This window comes from Haemaphysalis longicornis, unplaced genomic scaffold (assembly GCF_048455015.1).
Source record: "Haemaphysalis longicornis isolate Haplotype H1 unplaced genomic scaffold, Haemaphysalis longicornis Haplotype H1 scaffold_3, whole genome shotgun sequence".
In the NCBI taxonomy this organism is placed as follows: Eukaryota; Metazoa; Arthropoda; class Arachnida; order Ixodida; family Ixodidae; genus Haemaphysalis; species Haemaphysalis longicornis.
The window spans coordinates 81,499,684-81,520,714 of NW_027526335.1; the positions used below are offsets into that span (position 1 = coordinate 81,499,684).

At 49.7% G+C, this 21,031-nt stretch overlaps 2 protein-coding genes across 4 annotated transcripts in view; one reads left to right on the plus strand and one right to left on the minus strand.

Annotated features, from left to right (window-relative positions):
* LOC144174738 (testis-expressed protein 10 homolog) overlaps positions 1–3,805 on the plus strand; it is a 56,478-nt gene extending 52,673 nt beyond the window's left edge. Inside the window, exon 16 of the mRNA XM_077703575.1 lies at positions 3,548–3,805. Coding sequence (XP_077559701.1) covers positions 3,548–3,676 — 129 coding nt within the window. The 3' untranslated portion in view covers positions 3,677–3,805. The remainder of the gene's footprint in view (positions 1–3,547) is intronic.
* Positions 3,707–13,293, minus strand: LOC144174740 (protein pinocchio-like). Of its 3 annotated transcripts, none has more exons than XM_077703579.1 (4): positions 13,033–13,293; positions 7,672–7,858; positions 6,717–6,846; positions 3,707–6,133 (listed from the first exon to the last, which is right to left on the minus strand). In XM_077703579.1, the coding sequence occupies exons 1-4, from the start codon at positions 13,103–13,105 to the stop codon at positions 6,044–6,046; spliced, it is 480 nt and encodes a 159-aa protein (XP_077559705.1). In that variant the 5' UTR covers positions 13,106–13,293; the 3' UTR covers positions 3,707–6,043. The 3 variants fall into 3 exon arrangements, with proteins under 3 accessions (XP_077559705.1, XP_077559703.1, XP_077559706.1); XM_077703577.1 differs by having other exon boundaries at positions 13,027–13,293; XM_077703580.1 differs by lacking the exon at positions 13,033–13,293 and adding an exon at positions 11,010–11,464.
* Between the last annotated feature and the right edge of the window lie 7,738 nt (positions 13,294–21,031).

Below are 21,031 nucleotides of genomic sequence, written 5' to 3' on the forward strand. Positions count from 1 at the left end.
TCTTTCTCGAGAGCATCGTGCCTCCCGGTTGTAGGGCCACAGAACGCACGACGCAGTCCACTACAAGCAAAAAGTTCGTCCCTCTGTTTCCGCCATCCCCTGATCAGCTTTTCATTAACGCCGAGCCCTCACTAAGTGGCGCAGTTGTTCGAGTTCTCAAGTCGGCAGTATAGCTCATCCAATGTGACATCGTGAAATGTGCACGTGCAAAACATGATGTGTGAAAATCAGAATGAAGCACACACAAAGAAAGCGCATGAAACGGAAAACGGGGAGATTGTACACAGCGAGTGAAGCAGCCAACGCCGTTCCGTTCACGAGGTGGCTACGCTAGGTGGCGAAAGTCACCACCACATCGCGCTAGCCGCTACCACGGCTCCAAAGACACCAAGCCTAGCCAATCTGGCCCTTTAGCCAGTACGTCAGCTCGCTCAGGTCCTGTACGGTTGCAGGTAACGCGCGATAGCCGGCAGCGACTGTGGCTGGTTTTCTTACGCTGATTGTTTCGTTATTTTTCCTTTTATTTTCTTGCCTGTCTTTTTTCTAGATGCTCCATGCTGCCGCCTCTAATTGAGGAGCGCTGGGCGCGACGGAGAAACGGATCGCTCGGTGGGCTCACCAATTTTGGTCACGAATATAGGTCGAGGTTCTTCGGTCACAATTATAGGTCGACCCTCAATTTTTAAGCACATTTTCGGAAAAAAAAGGTTGGCCTATATTCAAATAAATACGGTAATTTGCGTCCTCGTGTAATTTGCACACCCTCAAGTTTTACCCAGGTCTGCAGAAAAAATAATTTCACTCGCATATTTTGCGCTCCCGGTCTCACCCGAGGGGACAACCCATCAGCACGTGTGCACGAACAAGCACGCTTTGAATGGCAGCGCATTCCCATGGCGCATGGGAGCACAGGGATACACGACGCAGCGCGTGCATGGTTCTTTCATTCCCTCCTTGTTTATTTAATCCTCCATGCCTGGATGTTCCCCCTCACTGCCCCTCCATGATGGAACAAAGGTGGGGAGGAACATTAAGGCACCCTACCTGCCACATTGTACCTTCTACACCCTTCGCGACACATGCGCGCCCCTTCTTTCATCTTTTCCACGGGGATTTGTGACTGCTCGAGTGTGTGCCTCCTTCCTCTGTACCTTTCTCTACTGCTGTGAGAACTCGCACACAACACACACAAAGGCAGACGTAGAGTCAGAAACACTAACTTCTTCATCGGAGGTGTGCGAGGACGTGTCAGCTTCGCTGCGGTGTCACTCCAACCTTGCCTCTCCTTTCCTGCGTTTGCCCTGCAACGGAACCCTCTGCCTCTCTTTCCTGCGTACGCGCTGCGATGGTATCCTCCCTTTGTGCATACGTTAAGCCATCAGTCGATCACCTTTTGCTTCAGCAGTGATGGGCTACAAATAACTATACAGGGAAATTCAAACTCAGTGTCATTGAGTTTGCCAAGGAAAAAGGGAACTGTGCCGCCGCAAAGCACTGCAACGTGAAAGCGAGCCATGTGCTGTATTGGAGGAAGCAGATGAGTTCACTCCAAAATACCAAACCTGGAAGGAGGGTGTTTCAGGGACCTAAGCAAGGAATGTATCCTGCTGTGGAAGAAGAGCTGTTGAGGTATGTTCGACAGGTGAGGTTGTCCTCACTCCTTGTGTCATGCGATACGCTGCAGTTTGAGGCAAGGAAGATGTACACGAGAAAGGGGTCCCTGTGGCTATATTCGAGGTGGGCAGAGGCTGGGTGGAGCACTTCATGAAATGTCACCAGCTGTCTCTCGGACGGACCCTCTGCCAGCAGTTACCACAGGACTACGAGGAGAAGTTGTATTGTTTCACCACTTCGTGGTTGGGTTATGCCGAACGGGAAACTTCATCACATCTTAGATTGGGAACGCCGACGAAACGTCGTAGGCTATTGATGTGCCACCCAACACCACGGTGAGCGAGAAAGGTGTTGCGTCTATGCCCATCAAGACCACCGGCTGCGAAAAACAACGGTGCACGGTGATTCTTGCCGTGACTGCAGATGGCCGCAAACTCCCACATTTCGTCATCTTCAAGAGGGAGACAGTACCTAATTGAAGTTGGGAGGCCGCATTGACATCCACATACAAAAAAACTGGTGAATGAATGAAGAGCTGATGCAGGGCTGGATCAACACTGTCTGGGGCAAGAGACCGAGGGGCTTTGCAGTGACTGCCATCGCTGTTGGTGCTCGACAGTTTCAGAGGGCATCTTGTGGAGAGTGTGAAGGAGAAGTTGCGCGACATGCGGACCAACCTGGTCGTTATCCCGGGTGACCTAACATCTGTCCTGCAGCCCTTAGAAGTGTTGGTCAACAAACCGTTCAAGGACTATGTGCGCAAGATATACGTCGAATGGATGGCCAGCGGAATGCACGGGCTCACTCCCACTGGGACTGAAAGAGACCACCACTGGAGACAGCCTGGGAGTGGATCGTGGTAGCGATCGCACATGGTCGCACCCAACATCGTGGAGCACAGCTTCAAGAAGACAGGCCTGTCGAGCGCGCTCTACTGGACCGGGGACGATGCACTTTCGGAGGGCAGTGGCGGCAGCCGTGAAAACGACTCTGAGTTGGACTTCTCGACCGACGATTTAGACTAGACCACAACCGGATTGGACTGGTCAAAAGTATGTGCGGTGTAAATTAACAAGTACCATTCGCTTTCTTAAACGTTTATTTCGTGTTCGGACCGTTTATTTGTTATTTCAAACTTTCTCGCAGGATCCCTGTGTAATTTGCGCACCCCCTTTCTGAAGCCCTAAATTTGTGAAAAAAAGTGTGCAAATTGCACGAGTAAATACCTTGTGAAGAATCTTACACCGACTACTTGCACATATGTATACAACTGTTTATTCAAGATGGTCTTGCGGTTCTTTTGTGTGTGTGTGTGTGTGTGCGTGCGTGCGTGCGTGCGAAAGTTTATCCAATCCCCATTGACTTCATTATGCAATGCAGTGAACGGCTGAATCAACATTTTCCCATGGTTCTTGGCATTTACAGGGGTCATGAGAGTGACTCCCTTGCATTTAAGGTCACACTGCTTCTACCTTATTATTGCTGTTCAGGATGCTGTTAATATTAGCACGCTGTTTTTTCAGTACATCAAGATTTGGTCCATAGGGCATCTTCACAGGGACCCCAAATTGGATAAAATCTTTTTTATGATGGTCTCTTTTAACCGTTCTGTTTCGTCTTTGCCCGATTGTTTATTTCTTTTCATAATCCCCTTGAATATATTTTTCTAGCCTCAATCTGTTCAAGCATTGACTTTGTGCAAAACTACTGCTAAAAAACAAAAAAAAAAAACATTCCTGCTGTGTGCCAAAAGAAAGCAGTTTAGAGCTGTACACTTGCAACTTTGGTGTTGGATTGGCTTGGGATTTGTGAAAGTCCGTCTGATTGATGCAGGCGTTGCGTTAAACCAAGTGGATGCGTGACGAAATACTTGCTGGTTTACAGGATCGTTCTAAAAAATGTCTTTGTTGTTTGCCCCTGATTATCCCTTCAGACGCCAGGGTCGGAGTTGCGCCGCTACCCATGGTTCATGGCCACCCTCAGCGAGCTGTGCGATGGCCTGCCACAGCCAACGTTGCCCCCGCAGCCGCCACACAATGTTCTGATCACTGCGCACCACTAGGACTCTGCCGGATAAAACACCACCACATCATCACTGTGAGACAATGTTTATTGCAAACCATAGCTGTGTGAAAGATACACATCCTGCGAGACTCTTACTGTTCAATAAATAAAAACCATGTGTGATGAAGCGGGTCTGTGCTGGGGAACCTGGCAGCAAACAGCTGCAGCAGGCTTGTCGGAGGCTGAAGCCACGGCAGCACACAAACTTGAGTTAGAACTGGTTTTCACTGAAAGTGTGGAACATAGATCTATTGCAATTTCAAATTGAAAAACTGCAAAGTTCGAGGCACATTAAAGAAACCTTATTTTCGCCTGCGTGATTCTAGGCAAGCATGTAGCGAAAAATTGATTGCCAGGCAGCATAACTGCAGCAGTAACTACAAATTCAAAAATACAATTCTCTGCGTCATAGATGCATGGAAGTTCACATGTGTGTATGAAGGATTGTGAGCTGTGTGCCTCAACGTGGCTTCAGCCCACCAATGCCGAGTTTGTAAGCATGCGTTTTTTTTTTTTATTTGTTCTTGATCAAAGCCAGGCTCCATATGTGTGTCCCAACGTTCTCCCACCTACAAAAATACTCGCTCTGTCAATTGCTTTGTAGCTTCCCCCAAGGCACTCGTCTCGCTCGAGGCACTCGCCTCTTGGCATTTCCATCGTATCCAGGCACAAATCTTGCACTCTGGCTTCACAAGCTTACCCTGCTCTGAAAGCCGGCTCTGGTCGCTCATAGAAACCACATCGCAGTGACAGGATGAACTGGTGCAGGCAACAATAAAACTGTACATGTACTTCGGGAACGCTTTTGGCACACAAATAAGGGCAGGCAATTTGAAGTCGAACAGGCAAATTACAGAGGGTGGCTACAGCTTTGGTGTGCATGTGAATAACTTAAAAACAAAGCCCCCCTGCTGCTCCCCCTGTGGAGTGCATAATGAGGCGTAAAACACAGAGGCGCGAAACTGGGAATCAATTGCCAGCATTTTGTGGAAGCCCACACTGAGTAATTGAATGAGCACCCAAAGACAAGGTGCCATTTGGGAGCGGTCCTTCAAGCCTCTTGCTCAAGGGTAAAAATTGCTGTAACTAAAATCGAAGTGCATTGTTCCTTGCATGCACTTTGAGGGCTGGCTAAGTCGCGTAATTTTTATTCTGCTCTGTGCTCCTCGAAAGCCTTAACTCGGGAGCTTCTTCAGTGATGCATGCAGTTGTTTCAGCCGAAAATGTTGCGAAATGTGGCGTGGCCAAGTTTTTCAAGCGCAGTTGAAAAGGGCTCGTTGCTATTGGCAGTTGCTTCTACAGTCTCGCACCTCTGTTGTATCGTCAAATGTACAGATGAAGCTTTGTTCAATGCGACAATCAATGCAAAACGTGAAGGACATCAAGACAGTACACACCACACGCAAGACAGTTTCGCAGTGACTTTGTCTTGACACTCGCCATTGCACAGCAGCGACTGAGTGGCATTTAACTAAAGGCAGTCTGCCCTAAAAGCAATTTTACTCTGGGAAAATAAAAACAAAAAAAAAACGCTGCCTTTGGTGTTTAGCTGTTATGATGGTACCACCTAGAAGTCTGACAAACGCCTTAGAGTTAAATGACACTAGTGTTTTGCAGTGCAACAGAGATTCACAGTCACCCGAGACATGGTCAGATCACTTCACCCCTCATTTTGATTCAGATCGAAACAGTTTTGAACTAGGAACATCGCAAAGTGTCAGCTTGGTCTATCCACAAACACGTTTTGTTTCAGCATGCAGTAACTAACTCAGCCGTTTCGCAATACATCTCTGTAGTTGACAGAGTATCCAAAGTTCGATTTTTGTGACAGTAACGTAAAAAAAAAAACAACTGTGCGAATGGACAAAAAAACAAAGAACGCGAGACACGAAACGATTACAACACATATGTACACGGTCGCCCACAGCTACGCGTCCCAACTCCATTCCCCACCCTGCCCCAACGGCGGACTCCCTCCGCCGCGGACTGGAATGTTCCTGATGCCACGGGTGCCAGCCACCCTTCTCTTTGGGTCAAATCACGGTAGAGTCCGCAGTCCAACAGATTCATCCGAGGCAACCGCCGAGGCACAACACACGCAGTGTTCCGAGGTGGTATACAACAATACACAAAGAAGTCCAGCAGAGTCCATGGCCAGTGCGGGAGCAGTCCGAGTGCCTCAGAAAGTTGCCGGCAGTGCATTGTACGAGGCAGGCACGCCGTGGCTTCTCTCTTGTTTCTGTTTCTCATAGTGAAGACCATGTTCCGGCTCGACGTTTGGGGCAGGTGGGTCGGGTTGTGACGGAGTGACGAGGGAGTTGTTTTATGTACAGTCAGGGGAGGGCTGTCCTAGGAGGGACAATCCTCAAGAATCCTGGCTCTTGGGAGCAGCGGCATCTTGGGGAGGAGCCTTCTTGCACTCACCCTGCCACTGAGCACGCCGCAGCTTGTGGGACTGTAGAGAGAGGACAATGGAGGCACATTTAGATAACATCAAAATTGCAGTTGGACACGAGAATAAAGCAGAGGTCGATGTGCTTTACTGGCAAGGCTTTGGCATTCTCAATAAACTGGCTTATATCAATCTTGTCCCTCTTACAACCTCAAGAACGAGGACTATCTGAAAGGAATTGGTGATCCGCGATTCCTTGATACCTCATAAGTCACTGTTGACGAGGAAATACCTACTACTGACTGAGAAAGTCTTGTTTCTATAGGTCATCATAAAGTTGTTTGGTTGCAGGTCTTTCCCTCGGCAGCGCTTTGCCAACACTACACATTTGCCCTTGTTCTCTTGAAGCGGAAATAAAAATTATAAGAAGGAAATTGTACACGGGGGCGTTCGCAACAGAGCTGCTCGAAACGGTGCCTTTCTCATCACACTGCAACCAATACTTCTGTAGCAAAGTGTCTGCACATGTGTTCGTTCTATTTGGTAGACATTTTGCAACCTGTCGGCACGCTATCTCCAATGTTGTGGGTGATGAAGCACACTTGAGCGTTGCGACAGTACTGTGAAAAATTCAGGGCGTACTCACCGCAGCCAGGTCCCTGCTCCAGACTTCGTCACAGCTTCCGTTGCAGTGCAGGCAGGGGCGGTTCAAGGCGTAGCCTCCGCACTCGGCACAGTCCAGGGAGGCATGGTCCTCGTACCAGCTCACTCCACACCTGTAGCAAACAAGGGGCACACGTTCCACTCACTGTTCTCTTGCGCCGCTTACGCTGAAGCACAACCATGCTGGAGCATCAGTTGTGCTCCATAAGCAGTGGCCTTGAATGTTTTAGCTAGTGTCTTAGAGCGCCACTACGCACAGTGGCCTGGTTGAAAGGTGCTTGCTCAGTGTTTCCACTGATTTCAAGGGTCAGATTAGAATTACAATTAGAGGCACATAACCAGCAACTTAACTGTGAGGTGCATTTACAGATAGGCTGTGAGCTCATTTCAGATCACATTGGATTTTTCTAATGTTCACTTAGCATTGCTTACGCAGCATTATTGAATTCTAACTCCACCGAGAAAGCTGAATTTGAGCCAAAAGGAACCCGCAATCCCATGCCCTCGAGGAGTGCGCAATGCATTATCCGCTGCCCCCACAAAACCTTCATTCCCTTCAGATTTAACATCCGTGCTGCATCATATCCAGGCATGTCATTTCTTTTGTCTGATGCTTTCGCCATTACATTTTACCCGATTGTTCAGTCAAAAATCTGATTTTATTCACCACGCTCCCTGTATTTTGGCGCTATCTGTGGCCCTGCACGACCTGTGGCATGGCCACGAAGAATGCAGCATGCCTGAATAATAGCACCAGCTTATGATGAGCACAGTGTCTTGCGCCTAGTCCTGCAGTTTTTGAAGGATACAGGCCTACGCAAAGCTGGGTGATTTGCAGCGTATAGTTTTTAAAGGTGCTGATCGATCGGGTGTCGCAACAGCCAGCACACCTTGCAGGGCTAGGTCCTCCCGTTCACCAACAGCAGCAGTGCACTCACGTAAAGCAGGAGTTGTAGTGGCTCTTGAGGCCCTCCAGGGTGACTACGTCGGCCGCAGCCTGCAGCGGCAGGTGCTGCTGCAAGTCCTCAATGCTGTCCCAGCAGTCCTGGTCAGAGTTGCGCACCAGCGAGCTGCGTGACAGCGTCACCAGCACGGGGTCGGACTTGGAGTGCCGGATGCACAGGTCTGCAGCAGGGCGGGAAACGAAAAAAAGAAGGGCGCGGAAGACGTCAGAACTGCATCGCTGAATGTTACAAATGGTTCTGTTTGAAGCCCCAATATCAGTAAGCGCAGTTGTTTGAGCAAAATTGCAGAGATGACACCTAAGTACTCCTAATGATGCAGTGAATGAGAAAGCATTAGTGTAGAATTTCGAAGTGTGTCCTCCCATTGTCGTCACACTTTTCCTTTCGCCTTTTTTTTTTTTTTTTTTCACCATTACTAAGAGTCGACACTTACCCACATGTGCGTCACCAAGTGAGAAGGACATTTACTGGGGACATAAATTGCTACTTATATAATAAGCATGCTCATATTACTATAATGTGGGCCTCGGCACAAATCTCCAACAGACTTATCTTTGGAGGAGATTAACAGACAATCTTCAACAGACATCTAACAGACGTAAGGCCGCAATGTGTTCACTAGTTCCACTTTTAGTCAGCTCGAGACATGAAGCAGCCGTGCTTTGTGGACGTGTAATGTCTCGCATTCCAGACACCTTGGGATTGCTTTCCATCCAGATTCAAATTTACCCATTTCCTTTTCAACGCAGTTACCTTCTTTGCACCGCTAGCCATTTTGTGCGCCATTTCTCGCTTACGCAGGACATTTTCGACTTGTGAAGTCAACTCGCACTTTCACACTGAAATGCCTTTCTTTATTGTTTCAGCATTTTATCTTTGCACACACGCCGGCTTTCCAAACTTATCTCGTTGCCTAGTTGTGATAACCGTTGCCGTCATATGACTGATGTGGAATTCTCAGTTGTCAGTGGGACCTTATCTCAACGCGCGTGCATTCAGGGACACTTCCTTTTTTTTTGTGCGAGGTTAGGCATTGTTTGAGCGCGATTACAAAACACTCGCAACGTATAGCTTTAACTCTCGTTCCTCGCACTGTTGCCAAGACATCCGAGTGTGGCAAGCCACTTTCAACACGGTTGTGTTGTCTGGCAGCAACACTGGTATTTGTCACTGCTTGTAAGCAGTCTAGGGACACTTGTTCAGGGCGGAAATTCACGTGGGAGTGCCAGCTGTGGAGGAGGAAAAACGCTGGCAGTCGCTGGATCCTGTTTGGGCCGGAATACGCTCGGCAATCAGCAGTGAAACGTACGCCAAGAAACACCTGCTGCTTGTTTGACCCTTAGTCAATCAAGCCGTGTTGTAGGCCTTTTTTTTTCTCTCTGTGGTGCAAGGGTCTGCAGCATATCCTGTTTGCCTCGTGCTTTGCCTGCGCTCACAGCTGTGTTGCTTGCTGCCACACAACTTGAGCGAGGCTCCGAGATCGATGATTTGTGCGGCGAGACGTCGCGGAACATTTTCAACCAGTTGTACGCTACCGACGCTGTTTTCTACAACCTCAAATGTTCTTTTCTCATTACTTATCTTCACCCTGTCAAACATATGAATGCCAACCGTCACGCATTTACCACAAGCACAGCGCATTATGACGAGTTTTGAAACTTGTATCGGAATCGTGCTGCCACGTAGCATCGACTTGTTTGTATTTTAGGCAAGCTGCTGCTGAATGAATACCGTTAACAAGCTAGAAAACGTTTTACAGGATACTCTGCAGTGATACGCGTAACCGGGAACGTGGCTGTGAAAGATACGCTGCTTGGGAGTTAAAAAAAAAGAGTTCACTACAGGACATCCGCCGTGCCCCGAAATAAACACACGCCTCCTTGACCTTCCGACAGGAAGTTTCACTGCGCGCCTCGATAAGGGCACGTGTAGCACGACCGAAACAAGAGAAGCGGCGCACAGCAGCGCTCGCCTCGGCCGCGCCCTCGAACAATTTTGGCACACCCCAAGGTTCTTAGTCCGCCGCCACCAAGGGACGTTCCTGGCGAGCTGACTAATCCCGAGAAGAGCAGCGCGCGAGGTTTCCCCGGTTTCTGAGCCTTGCTCTCGAGGCTACGATAATAACCGGGGCCCGGGTAATAAAGCGACTAGGAAGGGAGATTTCGCCGCCGCACTCGATGCCTATTTCAGGCTACGCTATCTCCAGAAGCAGAGGGTAGGGCGCGGCGGTCGTAAGCCCGACCCGACCCAGCAGGCGACGGGCTCTGTTCCGCGTTCTCAATTCTCGCCCTCAACCGTAGCCTTTCTTCGAGGATTCGCTCCGAGCGCGAGGCCTTCGCATGCTCCTCTCGCACAGGCGGGCGCGACGACCTAACGACGACCCCGTTCGGCCCGCCGCAACCACCACCACCTTCTGCCCTCCGTTTGCTTTCCCACGAGTCCGGTAGGTAGGGGCCGTGACCGGGAAGTGACATCCCTCGATCAGAACACGAAGTAAAAAAAAAAAAAAATGCATGAGCAGATCGACTGAAACAAGGGGAGGCGAAAAAGAAAAAAAAGCGGGAAGAAGTTCCGGCCGAACATAAACGAGTGTTTTTCTTTATGGCAAGCGATTTTTTTATCGTGCGTGTCAGTTTAAAACTAAAGCAACCGTTCTCGTTTCGCTCAAACAAGCCCATTGTACGAAACGGTACAGCTGCACTCGAAGTGACAACTTGACGGCCTGCCTAGCTCCACCGCGAGGTCGTACGATTAGATCTACGTTTATCCAATTTAAACTTTTAATCACGTACCCTTCGCCTGCTGGGAGCTTTCGAAAACGCGCGCCCATTTCCCTCCCGCGCCAGCTGCTCGTATGCTCTGTGTGCGCACGTGCACGACCAAAACAAGGCTGCATGCTGCAACCGACGGAAAAGCAAGCCGAATTGGGAATGATTTCTAGCGCGGTGCTACGTTACCCAGGTCGCACCGAGGAGTACAAAAAAGGAAGAAAGAAAAAATTTATCTGGGTCGTGGGCTGCGGCGGGTTGTGCGACTTTAGCGTTGGCCCGGACACGGGCCAGAGCGGCCTAAAAACGATTTCGGTACCGTTTTACAGCGGAGTAAGTACACCAGCTTATTTTCCGGGCAAAGCGACAACCGAAAGGTAGACTGCGCATTCGCGCGAATAAATTTAAAAAGCGCGCGTAACGGACAGAGGCAAGGCGGCAAACGACGACTACGGCCAATTTAGAAAAACGGCGCGGCGGCAAGTCACCGCCGTACCACGAACTCCTTCCGAAAAAAAAAAGAAAATAGAGTCCAAAACATACCCTGTAGACCTTGTCGAACGTCGCGAAACGACGACGACCTGGATTCGTACCACTCCCCAATCATCGCGCTACGACGTCGCTCGGGTTTTGCGGGGAGCAAAAGTAGACCGAGTGTGCCGCTTGTTTCACGAAGTTCGATCCGACCGACGACTTGCTGAATCTTCGGCGCGGTCTGGTCTGGTTGGCCGCCACAAGTGCGACCGACGCGGCACACGCACAAATCCCCGTCGCGGTCCGGACAATTTTCCCACTGAGTCAACGCGCTCCGTGCGCTACCCAGAAAAGTTGGGCACACTTGTGGTGACTCAGGGACTCGAGGGCAGTCGGTGTCGTGCGCACCACACCAAAATCTGTGCCACGCGAGGCACTGATACCGGCCTTTTTGGTTTGGCGTGCAATTCGATAACGGGGGGCCACCACAGTGTTATCGCGAAAACGTGACAAGCGCGCGAAACCGAACCACGCGACCCCGCCACGCTGGCTAGCGAAAAAATACAAGAGGAAACAACAAAAACCCCTCCAGTTGTTTCGTACAACATGCGGTACCAACGTTCAGAGCCAATTTTGAGAGTAAGTGCGGAAATGTCCAGAGAGATATCGTATATCGCGTTTTTCCCTCCCCACATCAACCAATAACGGGAACATCGAAAATATACTAAACGTACGTTATGGACAAATTAAACGCGATAATATGAACCACAACACGCAAATACCGCGATTTCTTTCCATGCAAGTCAAAAAGTTGAAAAATGTGGCTTTCCAAATATTCCAATTGCGCGCCATTATTGGGCTTTCACGAACAGAACTTTTCAATGTTGCGCGTTTCGGTTCATATTTTCATGTTCGCATTTTATTTGTCCGTGATTATGTCCGGTTCCTGTGGGCAGCAGCGCTCCCGGACATGACCGTTCCGCAAAGTATAAATGAGGGCGTTTTGCGCGCCGAAACTTCGCATAGGTTATGAGGCGCGCCGAGTAACGGTACATGGATGAATTTTCTTAAATCGCGTCAAAATCAAGACATGCAGTGTCGTTTTTCGTCTCCGTAACGAAAACGATCTCCGCTGCTGGGAATCCAATTTCAATTGCAAGAATTTTGTTAGCCGTTATTTTCCGCCTTCATGACTGACCGCTCCCATCCTAAGCAATCCTAGGACCCCTGGGGGCGCGCCTTCTGCTTTTTGATCGAGTGCAACAACCCCGCGCTCCCCGGAGCAGACTATACTCTGGATGCGCGCAAACTTCAAAATATCCAAAACGTCGTGTCTCAAGGCCGTTGCATTGGCGGCGCTTTGAAATAAAGAACCGGACCAACCAGACACGCGCGCCAAGTATACGCATTACCATATGCACCGCACGCTTGCCAACGTGAAACTTTAGTACCTCCTAGTCCACCGTTCCACATAATCCGCCGCCCTCTTTCTCTTCATATTTCTCTCTGCGCTGGCGCGCGATATGGGAACAGCTGACGACGCGACTGGCCGCGAGCCACGTAGGCCGCCGCTGCTGTGCGGACCAGCCTCGGCGCGGCGACGTGCATCGGCTACGATGTGTTGCCAATATCGCCCTAAGCCGTGCTGCATGCACACGTGGACTCGCACAGAACTCCGAGCGCCTCGAGGCATTGGCAGGTTCGTTTAATTTCCGCGGCTCAGCTAGCGCTTATTCAGGCCGCGCGAACTCCGATCCGAAAAGGCGAAACGGTGTCAGGTTACAAACGAAAAACTGGGTGCAGTGCGCGCGAGCTAAATTGATTCCTGGTATATCTGCCATCGGACGCATCCACACGCACCGTTTCGAAGATACAACCGCGGGAACACGACTTTGTAAAATACAGCCGCATTTTTTTATTTGAAAAGAAATGTCCGTGCCAACGTTCTTGCGTCGAGCATTTGCATCGAGATCTTGTTAACGATCGAGTGTAACCTGCCACCACTCCCACCATGCGGTGTCAGCCAATGACACCTAAGAACGTGTTTCCCCATAACAGTGGCAGGAGGGGAATCATCAGTCCTCACCTTTACCTTGTTTGAAGACCACTGAGCGTGATTCATGTAGCGCTGGAGACGGGTAGCCCACAAGAACTCCGGTGGCCATCGTATTCCAAGTTGTGATGAACGCAGCAGGAAGAAACGATCAGGTGGTGGTGTCGGGATCACAGCGTCCTCCGGTCCGCCGACGGTTTCGATATAGGTTAATCCAAAACTGAATGGGGCGGAGGAAGCTTTTAGTTTCCCGAGCGACCGTGTGTTCACAAGCTGGCAGACGACTGAGGAGGAACGCGCTGGAGCAGACGATTCATTTCGAGCGCGCCGCTAACGCCGCGCAACGGCGGCCCGCGCAGCGCATGCGCGCCTTCGTCGGCGCAACCGCGCATGCGTCGAGAACCGTGCCCATCCGACTGCGCCTGGTTTTCCCCTGGTGAAACAGGCTGCTCGCGTCGTCTGCGCTCGCTGGCGGGAGCAGACGTCAGCGCGCCTGTCAGAGAAGCATTTCCCGAGAAATCGTCTTCCCGAAGTCGTCGGGGGAAGGCGAAACGGAAAAGTAAAAGCCGACAATTGTCAACACTCGTTGCGAAACTCGCTGCTGCACGCTTTCTAGCGGTTTTGTCCAGAATGGCCCCGGGTGAAACCGCTGTTCTTGGCACGTGTGCGCTCGCGTTTATACAGACGCGAACGGCGACGCGATTTTCTTCTCGCCTGGTTTAGCATATCCGCTATTTTTCTGCTGTCAGTCGTATCTGTGTAGGCGTGTCGCCTGCACGCGGGCCGCTTCCCGGGAGATGTGACATCATTCCATGATGTCACATGGAAGATGTTCCATCTTCCGATCTCTTCTTCGACGCGCAGCGTTCGTGTTGACTAATGTGGTTATGATGATGGAGGGTGGACTAATGGAAGTGTTTCACAATTAGAAATTCACCGTCGTGTTTTCGCGATTTTTCTCATTGTGTTATTGTGACGGCGATAAGAACGTGCAGAAATTCCGCGAACAATAGAGTTGGGCTATATTCGGCGAATTTTCGTCTCGGGTGGTTGTAATTTGTTTGTTGTCTTTTGCTTTAATTTTCGGTCTTTGTTGGCTGGTTGGTTTTCTTTTTAGCACTAAAATTAGACACTTTCTAAACTGTAGCTGCGCTTCGTGATGACGGACCTCTTCAAGTCTCCAAAATAGTCTCACCTTTTTGCGATACTCCACACGGCATATAACTGCAGCTCCAAATGACGTTTCCTATTACGGGACGTTGTTAATTATCTGTCGGTTCTGGAGACCTCCGTTCTCAGGGGTAGCTAGTTACGTATTTCCGGAGATACGGCGCTTTGACACAACGGTGTTTACCCGGGGGCAGATATATCGGCTTTTAACGATGCTATCCTTCGCAGGTATTTTCCTTTACCGCATCGCCTTCACCGATATTATCGGGAACGCCTTGTTCGGCGGTAGGTGTTCAGCATACAGCAAGCAGACCGACAAGAAGAGACCAGACCGGACAAGACAAGAAAATTTTTACTCTGGAAGCTTTACGGGGTTCTTTCCCAAAATCAACGGGTAAAAATTAAAGAAAGAAAAGAAGGGAAATACAGAAAAAGAAAATTTCACTCCACACATGTGTTAGAGCGGCGGGACAAAATGCTACTGTCCCCTGCACCGAACGGCACCAACCCTTGCTTACCAAGCACCGCGTTGTGCTCGGTCTCCCACACTGAGGGAGGATTTCAGAGAGGAAGAAGTTGTTAGGTAGACCCCAGCTGCGCTGTTTCTCCACCCTTCCACTACTATTGCAAGCTGCGCCAACTTTTTTCTTGCCTTTTAATAGCCCACGAAAGTCTATCACCTTTAAAATGGCATAGTAAGGGGTGCGCATACGCATATGCCCCTTGTGCTCCCCCACTCGAGCATGCGCGAAAGCCGGCTTTACTGTTATAATACCCTATGTGCACTGGTGCACCCTTTACAGGCGGCGCAGATTGTTTTCTTGGTATTTTTTTTTTTTGGTAACGCCACTGGACTAATCTCAACCTTAAACAATGTATACACTGGGACCTCCCCTCGTAAGCTTGTATTGTACTTGCACACTGGAGCAAATCTGCAATATCGTAAGCTCGAAATGTAAAAGGTTACGTGTAGTGAAGGACAAAAATCTTGGCGGGAACTACAAAAATGAGCGAATAAAGAAGCGATTTATCATGGGGTAGATATACTATAAGGAAACGATAATAAATACATCCTTCTGACCGACGTATCAGTAAAATTATGGAAACATTAATCAGGGTTTAAGCGTATACTTTCTTTGCTGTGTGCGTGCGTGTGGGTGCGTGAGAGAGAAAGAGAGAGATCATTTTTATTGGGACGCCTTGTTCGGCGCCATAGTTTGCGGACGTCGCGAGGGGCAATAGATATTTCACACAAATCTTTTGCAGATATCCTTTGAACGTTTAGCTAAGAACTACTGGTTTGATTGACTAAAATGGCTTAGGCGAGGGAGTCCGCCGTCCAAAAATAAAAGAAATGAAAAACATGCATATGGCACTTCTATTCAAATTTCAAATTTATTTTCAGACATCTAAATTGCATGGCTGAGGATGAGGGGAAAAAAGTAGCAGCTTAGCGGCTTGACGACGCCCATTCCCTTGAGCTACATCGGCAACAAAGGTAGCGAAGAGCAGGCAGCAAGAAACAGCTCGTGTACCACTTTAAAAAATTTTACATAACAATCCAACACAAGTAGCATCACAGACATGGCAATCGAAGAGGCATTGCAAAGGCAGTGTTAACGAGAAGACAAGTGAACATAATGAACAACATTCTTTATTTTAATAAAATATCATGCGAACGCACACAATATATTCAAACTAGATAGTGGTTTGGAATGCGCATCGAATTATTTCACTTGAGTTTGTCCCTTTGTGTTTGCGCGTGTACATCGAGGACAAAGGACTGGAAGGGACCTTGGCGTAACACAGTTCGACCTTTTCAAGCCCGTCTGTTTTGAAGCTGCTCTCTCTCTCTCTCTCTCTCTCTCTCTCTCTCTCTCTCTCTCTCTCTCTCTCTCTCTCTCTCTCTCTGCAGCCGCCGAGTCGGTCCCGATTGTTTTGATTTAGGTAGAGTTTAGTAACGCCGACGCTCGCGCGTCGTCCGGCAAAGCTGGACATACAGGCTCAACAGCTGCGCCGACTGTCAGCGAATTTTTTTGTGTATAGGAGATAGTGGATCAAGCCCATTGTTTTTACAGCGAGCTACGTGGGTGAGAGTGTGTGCGCCATACCGTGCGCAAATAATTCGCGCGGACGTTCCTCAATACCGCCTCTGCACGAATTTAAAGGAATGTAACTTTCGCTGACGCCCGTGTCTTTCTTTTCTTTCTGCCTGGCCTGCAGCGTCAGTGAGGTCGACATTGAGCACGTGCTGTGGGTGTGTCCGCGTTTCATACGCCACGGCTGAACATTTTGCGTCTGCGTACTGACGCACGCCTCGCACTCAGTGATGTCCTCGAACCATCGCATTCGGTGGCCGCTGGGCGACAAGGGCCCCGGTGTCTTCGTCCGCGGCGGTGGTTTTGAACCAAATTCTGTGAACGCTGAGCGTACTTGCATACTTTCGTGCGTCTCTGTGTGTGTTGTGCGTGCATTGGTGCGTCTGTTAGTGTTTGTGTGGTTGCGCGCTTCAGCGTTTTTTATTGCCACCAACTCGTCATGATGGGGATTACATTGAAGTTTCATTAAAATTTCCAACTCGCTCAATCCCGCTCGCTCGTGTCATTGTGTTACTAACAGGCCCTATTCCATTGTTCGGTCGACACAACAAGCTTGTCACACTGAGCAACGATTGCTAGCATCAATGAGTTGAGGTTTCTGGTGGGAGCTAACACCGATGCTTCGTTTCTTTCGGCCGTGGTGTATCGCACTTCCGCCGCCTACAGAAAGGCTGATAATAACAGACGCTGGCGAGCTCGTTTTCTTACAAGGCCTCTCAAGCTGCCCCTGAAACAATATTTTCCCAGCAAATCATTTGCACTGACTAGTAAAGCCGACTTTAAAGCTGTTCGGTATATTGCGCTTTGTAGGAGTACTTAATAAAATGGGGTATTTATAATGGGGATTTTTAAGGAAAGATGGAGGTATTTAATAGAGCTTTCATATCATACTGCTGATATGGCACGTGAGAGTATTTCTTCCCGGCAATCGACGTGCGTGTGTAATGGTGAGGCCGACTTTCAAGGGGCTCGATGTATTGCACCGCGGCATAGGCACTTAATCGACAGTTCCCGGTAGGAGTCTTTTTTTTTTTTTTTTTTTCTTGAAAACTCTGCGCGGGTTTCCCGGACAATGTACGGGGCGAAAAGGAGGGACAGGTGGGGGCAGCATTCATCCTGAGGAATCGGAACTGCGCGCGACGGTAGCGGTGTTCATGCCTAGCTACAACACTCCGCTCACCTGTGAAACGACAAGGCCAAAATAAGCCCGCTCCGCCTTCTTAACCTTGGCATGCAACATTTCATGGCGCGACCGCCCGCTAATTATTGTTAAGTAAACGTCCGACACTACGCCGCAGTCGAGTCCGTGCTGATCGAGAGCAGACGAAATTGATCCGATCGTTGGCCAGATCAAAAAGATTGTCACGCTCTAGGGGGACCGACCTTATAGTGGCGAAGCCTCTTAAGGGCTCGGGCTGTCGGCGTCTCCTGATGTCGTCGTCGTTTCATCAAGTCATGGTGCTGAAACACCGGGACACTCGTTTTCCAATGCCTCGCGCCAGAGCGTTTTATCTCCGTGGGCAAAAATGCGTACTAAAAGAACACATCGGTACAATCTTTTTACAACGCCTTAGAACGCTTCGTTAAAATACAAAAATAATAATTTAATTGCATTAATAACAGAAATTTGTTAAATTAAATTCAGTCTCTAAATTGGTTTCAAATGTCAGGTTTTCTCCTGTAAAGCATACTTCTTAGCATGCTGCGGCGTGTGGCACCAACTAACGGCCAGTCTGTCTCCCATTTAATGGCTTAAATTCGGTTTAACGCGAGACAGGGCGTCACCGCCTCAGCAAGCGCGCGATTGCTCCTCCCACCGGAGCTTCTCCGGCGCCCAGTCAGCGTGCGCTGTGGAACAAGAGAGAAACTTACGACCTTTGAATACACTTATACCCTGCGTGATTCGTCCCTCCCCAGGTTTCACGTTAGTGGAGATAGCTCTTTTTTTTTTGCCTGTTCTACGTGTAACATTGCCTTCACTTTTGTCACGGGACAACCCCTCGTAGTTTCTTCCTTCATGGTCTTGCATCACTCTGGTGCCGATATGTGTAAGCCACGCAATGAACTCTTCAGGCTTCTACGGTGTATTACGATGCTCATCTCCCTCGCTATTGCTGAGCAAATTATTTGAGGAGCGTGCCAATTAAAGAGTGTTTCGAGCTTCACGACCTAGCGTGTGTGTATGAATTCTAGTTGACGGGAACGAGAAGAGTCGAACGGCTTAGGAAGGAATGAATGAACGACCCGCGCGGACGGGAACGAGTACTGCGCTCCCTAGACGCGTCTCGCTCGTCTGCTACACACGCACAGCGGAAGACGGGTGCGTTGTCGTGTAAACAGCGCGTTCTGCAAACACGGTGCATGTGTATACAGTGCGTAACCAACCGTGCGTAACCGACCGGGACCTTTTCCTGCCGCTCTTGTGACTCCGCTCGGCCGAGTCAGATGCGCGTGTGGGTCCGACGCCGCCGAAGACGACGCCACGCGGAAGCCGCCCTTGATAAACACGCCCCACACGGAAGGTGGCAACGGCTGCGCGAGTAACCGGATTTCCGACGTATTCTCACTGCCGCTTCGTCGTTTTTGGAGAAGGAAGGAAAAGGAGTTAAGTTTTCGAGGCGTACCACCTTGGTGCCCTACTTAAAGGCGCTGTCCGAGTTTCGCGCGCGGCGCCCTGACCTACTTGCGTGCGCGCGTGTCCCGCCGCCGCGGCAGACGCTTCTCGGCCCGGCCCGGCCATCGGACACCCTCCGTTGCCCTACAATATGATCGGGCCAGGTAGAAAGAAGAGCGCTCATGGGTGAGTGAGGCGGAGAGAGAGAGAGAGAGCTAGCCAGAGCGGGAGTCAGTTGGATGAAGTGTGAGCGTGAGCCGGGGAGTGTGTGTGCGTGAGTGGGACAGAGTGAGTGCGCGTGTGAACCAGAGAGTTGAGTTAATAAGTGATTAGTGAGTGAGGCAGTGGTTGCAAGTGAGAGGGGAGAGACCCTTACAAGTAAAAAAAGCTATACTTTGAAGTGGCGCACACAGATGGTGCAGCATTTGACACTTGCTGCAGTATCTCGTTCTCTAAAGGGCCGAGGAAACAATTGTTGACAAATTTCGGCAGATGCTGGCTTCCTTTTACGTCGGCAGCAGCAAGTATGCGCGGTTATTGTTTCAAAGGGACACTAAAGGTTGTATGAAATTTTCTTTTAACTGAAAAGTCACACGTTTCCTAGTTCTCTCGGTTTTTGTTCGACGAGCAACGATGCGTTATTTGCTGAGAAATAACCAAACAAAGCTGGCATATTTCTCTCACCCGCTTCCGTTTCATTTTTTTCGTGAAGGAAAGAATGCCCCGTGTGGTCTAGAGCGTGAACGCTGACAACGGTAGCTTTTACGTCTCCGAGCTATGGCGGACTACAGCTCGTTTTTCTGGACGAGGATTCGACGGTTATGATTTTTCACCGACGGAATGAGAAACGCTTTTAAATGCTCGGCAGGCGGGGGTGATCGAGCTCGCCTACTCCGGATTCCCAGACCCAGCCGGCTGCCAACGAGACCGCTTTTGAAGCAACGAGCGCAGTTTCGAATATCGAGTGCGGCGTGCCGGGCTGTCGGCTGGCGCCGTCAGGAAACCGTCTTCATTTCACCTCGCGTGGCGACGACAGCCATCTCATATCTTCTCTCGCGCGGCGCGAACCCCGCGTGAAATAAACACTCTTCACGGCAGCCGTGTCGGCAGTCGTCTCCCTGGCTCAAACGTAAGGGCAGAGAGACGCACACTTTACGGATTATCAACCGCGGCTCGATGCGGACGGGCGGTCGCTCAGCTAACTACTCGTAGTAAGTTCCTTTCACGGGCGCTTTACCGATAGCAACGTTTTAAATAAAGTGTTACTCATCCTCCTGCTCCTACTCCTCCAGCGCGCGTAGAGAACGGGAAATTGGAAGCTCAGGCGGCTGGCTTACTGCATTTCATATTGTTCCTTTTCCCTGTTCTAATGAAGGCCCTTCAGCTGCTTTCTGCCGGGTATACCGCTTGCAGAAAGCTCGGGTGCTCACCGTCGTAAGTTATTGACTTCACTAATTGCGCGCCAATGCTTTCCGAAAATGTAACTGAAAGCGTGATTGATCGATCGATCGATCGATCGATCGATTGATTGATTGATTGATTGATTGATTGATTGATTGATTGATTGATTGATTGATTGATTGATTGATTGATTGATTGATTGATTGATTCCAGACGACGAGGAGAACGACGAAGTGGCTGGCCCGTGCCTTTGGCGGGACCTATGATTACGTTTCCAGATAAGTGCAACGAAGAATGCCCTAAATGCCATCAGAAGGCGGACCTTTTCCACGCTGCATGGAACTGTCCGACTATAAGGCAACAGAATAACTACAAAACATCGCTATAGAGTCCTGGGAAGCGGCAGTGTCCAGCTCGGACCTCTCCAGTCAGAGAGAACTGCTGGAAAGATCCAAGTTAGGGCAGGGGCTCTCGCCACTGGAGTCCTGGAAATATATGGTTCCACTGGCCTGCAGCCTGTGCGGGCTCGGTCATGGTTGCAGTGTACATACATAAAAACATCGCACCTCTTCTAAATAGATCACGTCACCGTCAACCATGGATCGTCTCATCTGTTCTGGCGCCACCTAACAACGTGGAGGCAGAACACATGAGAAGATCCATGATTGATGGATCGTCTCATCTAGGGGGATCGTCTTTGGATCGTCTTTGACTAGGGGGTTTCCAAAGGACGCGGGTTCGACCCCACCGCGGT

Coding starts and splice junctions, on each gene's coding strand:
- LOC144174740 (XM_077703577.1), bottom strand. CDS start 13,105: ATGGCCACCGGAGTTCTTGTGGGCTACCCGTCTCCAGCGCTACATGAA. Junction 7,859..13,026: donor GGTCTTCAAACAAGGTAAAG/GTGAGGACTGAT, acceptor GCCCTGCTGCAG/ACCTGTGCATCCGGCACTCC. Junction 6,847..7,671: donor CACTACAACTCCTGCTTTAC/GTGAGTGCACTG, acceptor TGTTTGCTACAG/GTGTGGAGTGAGCTGGTACG.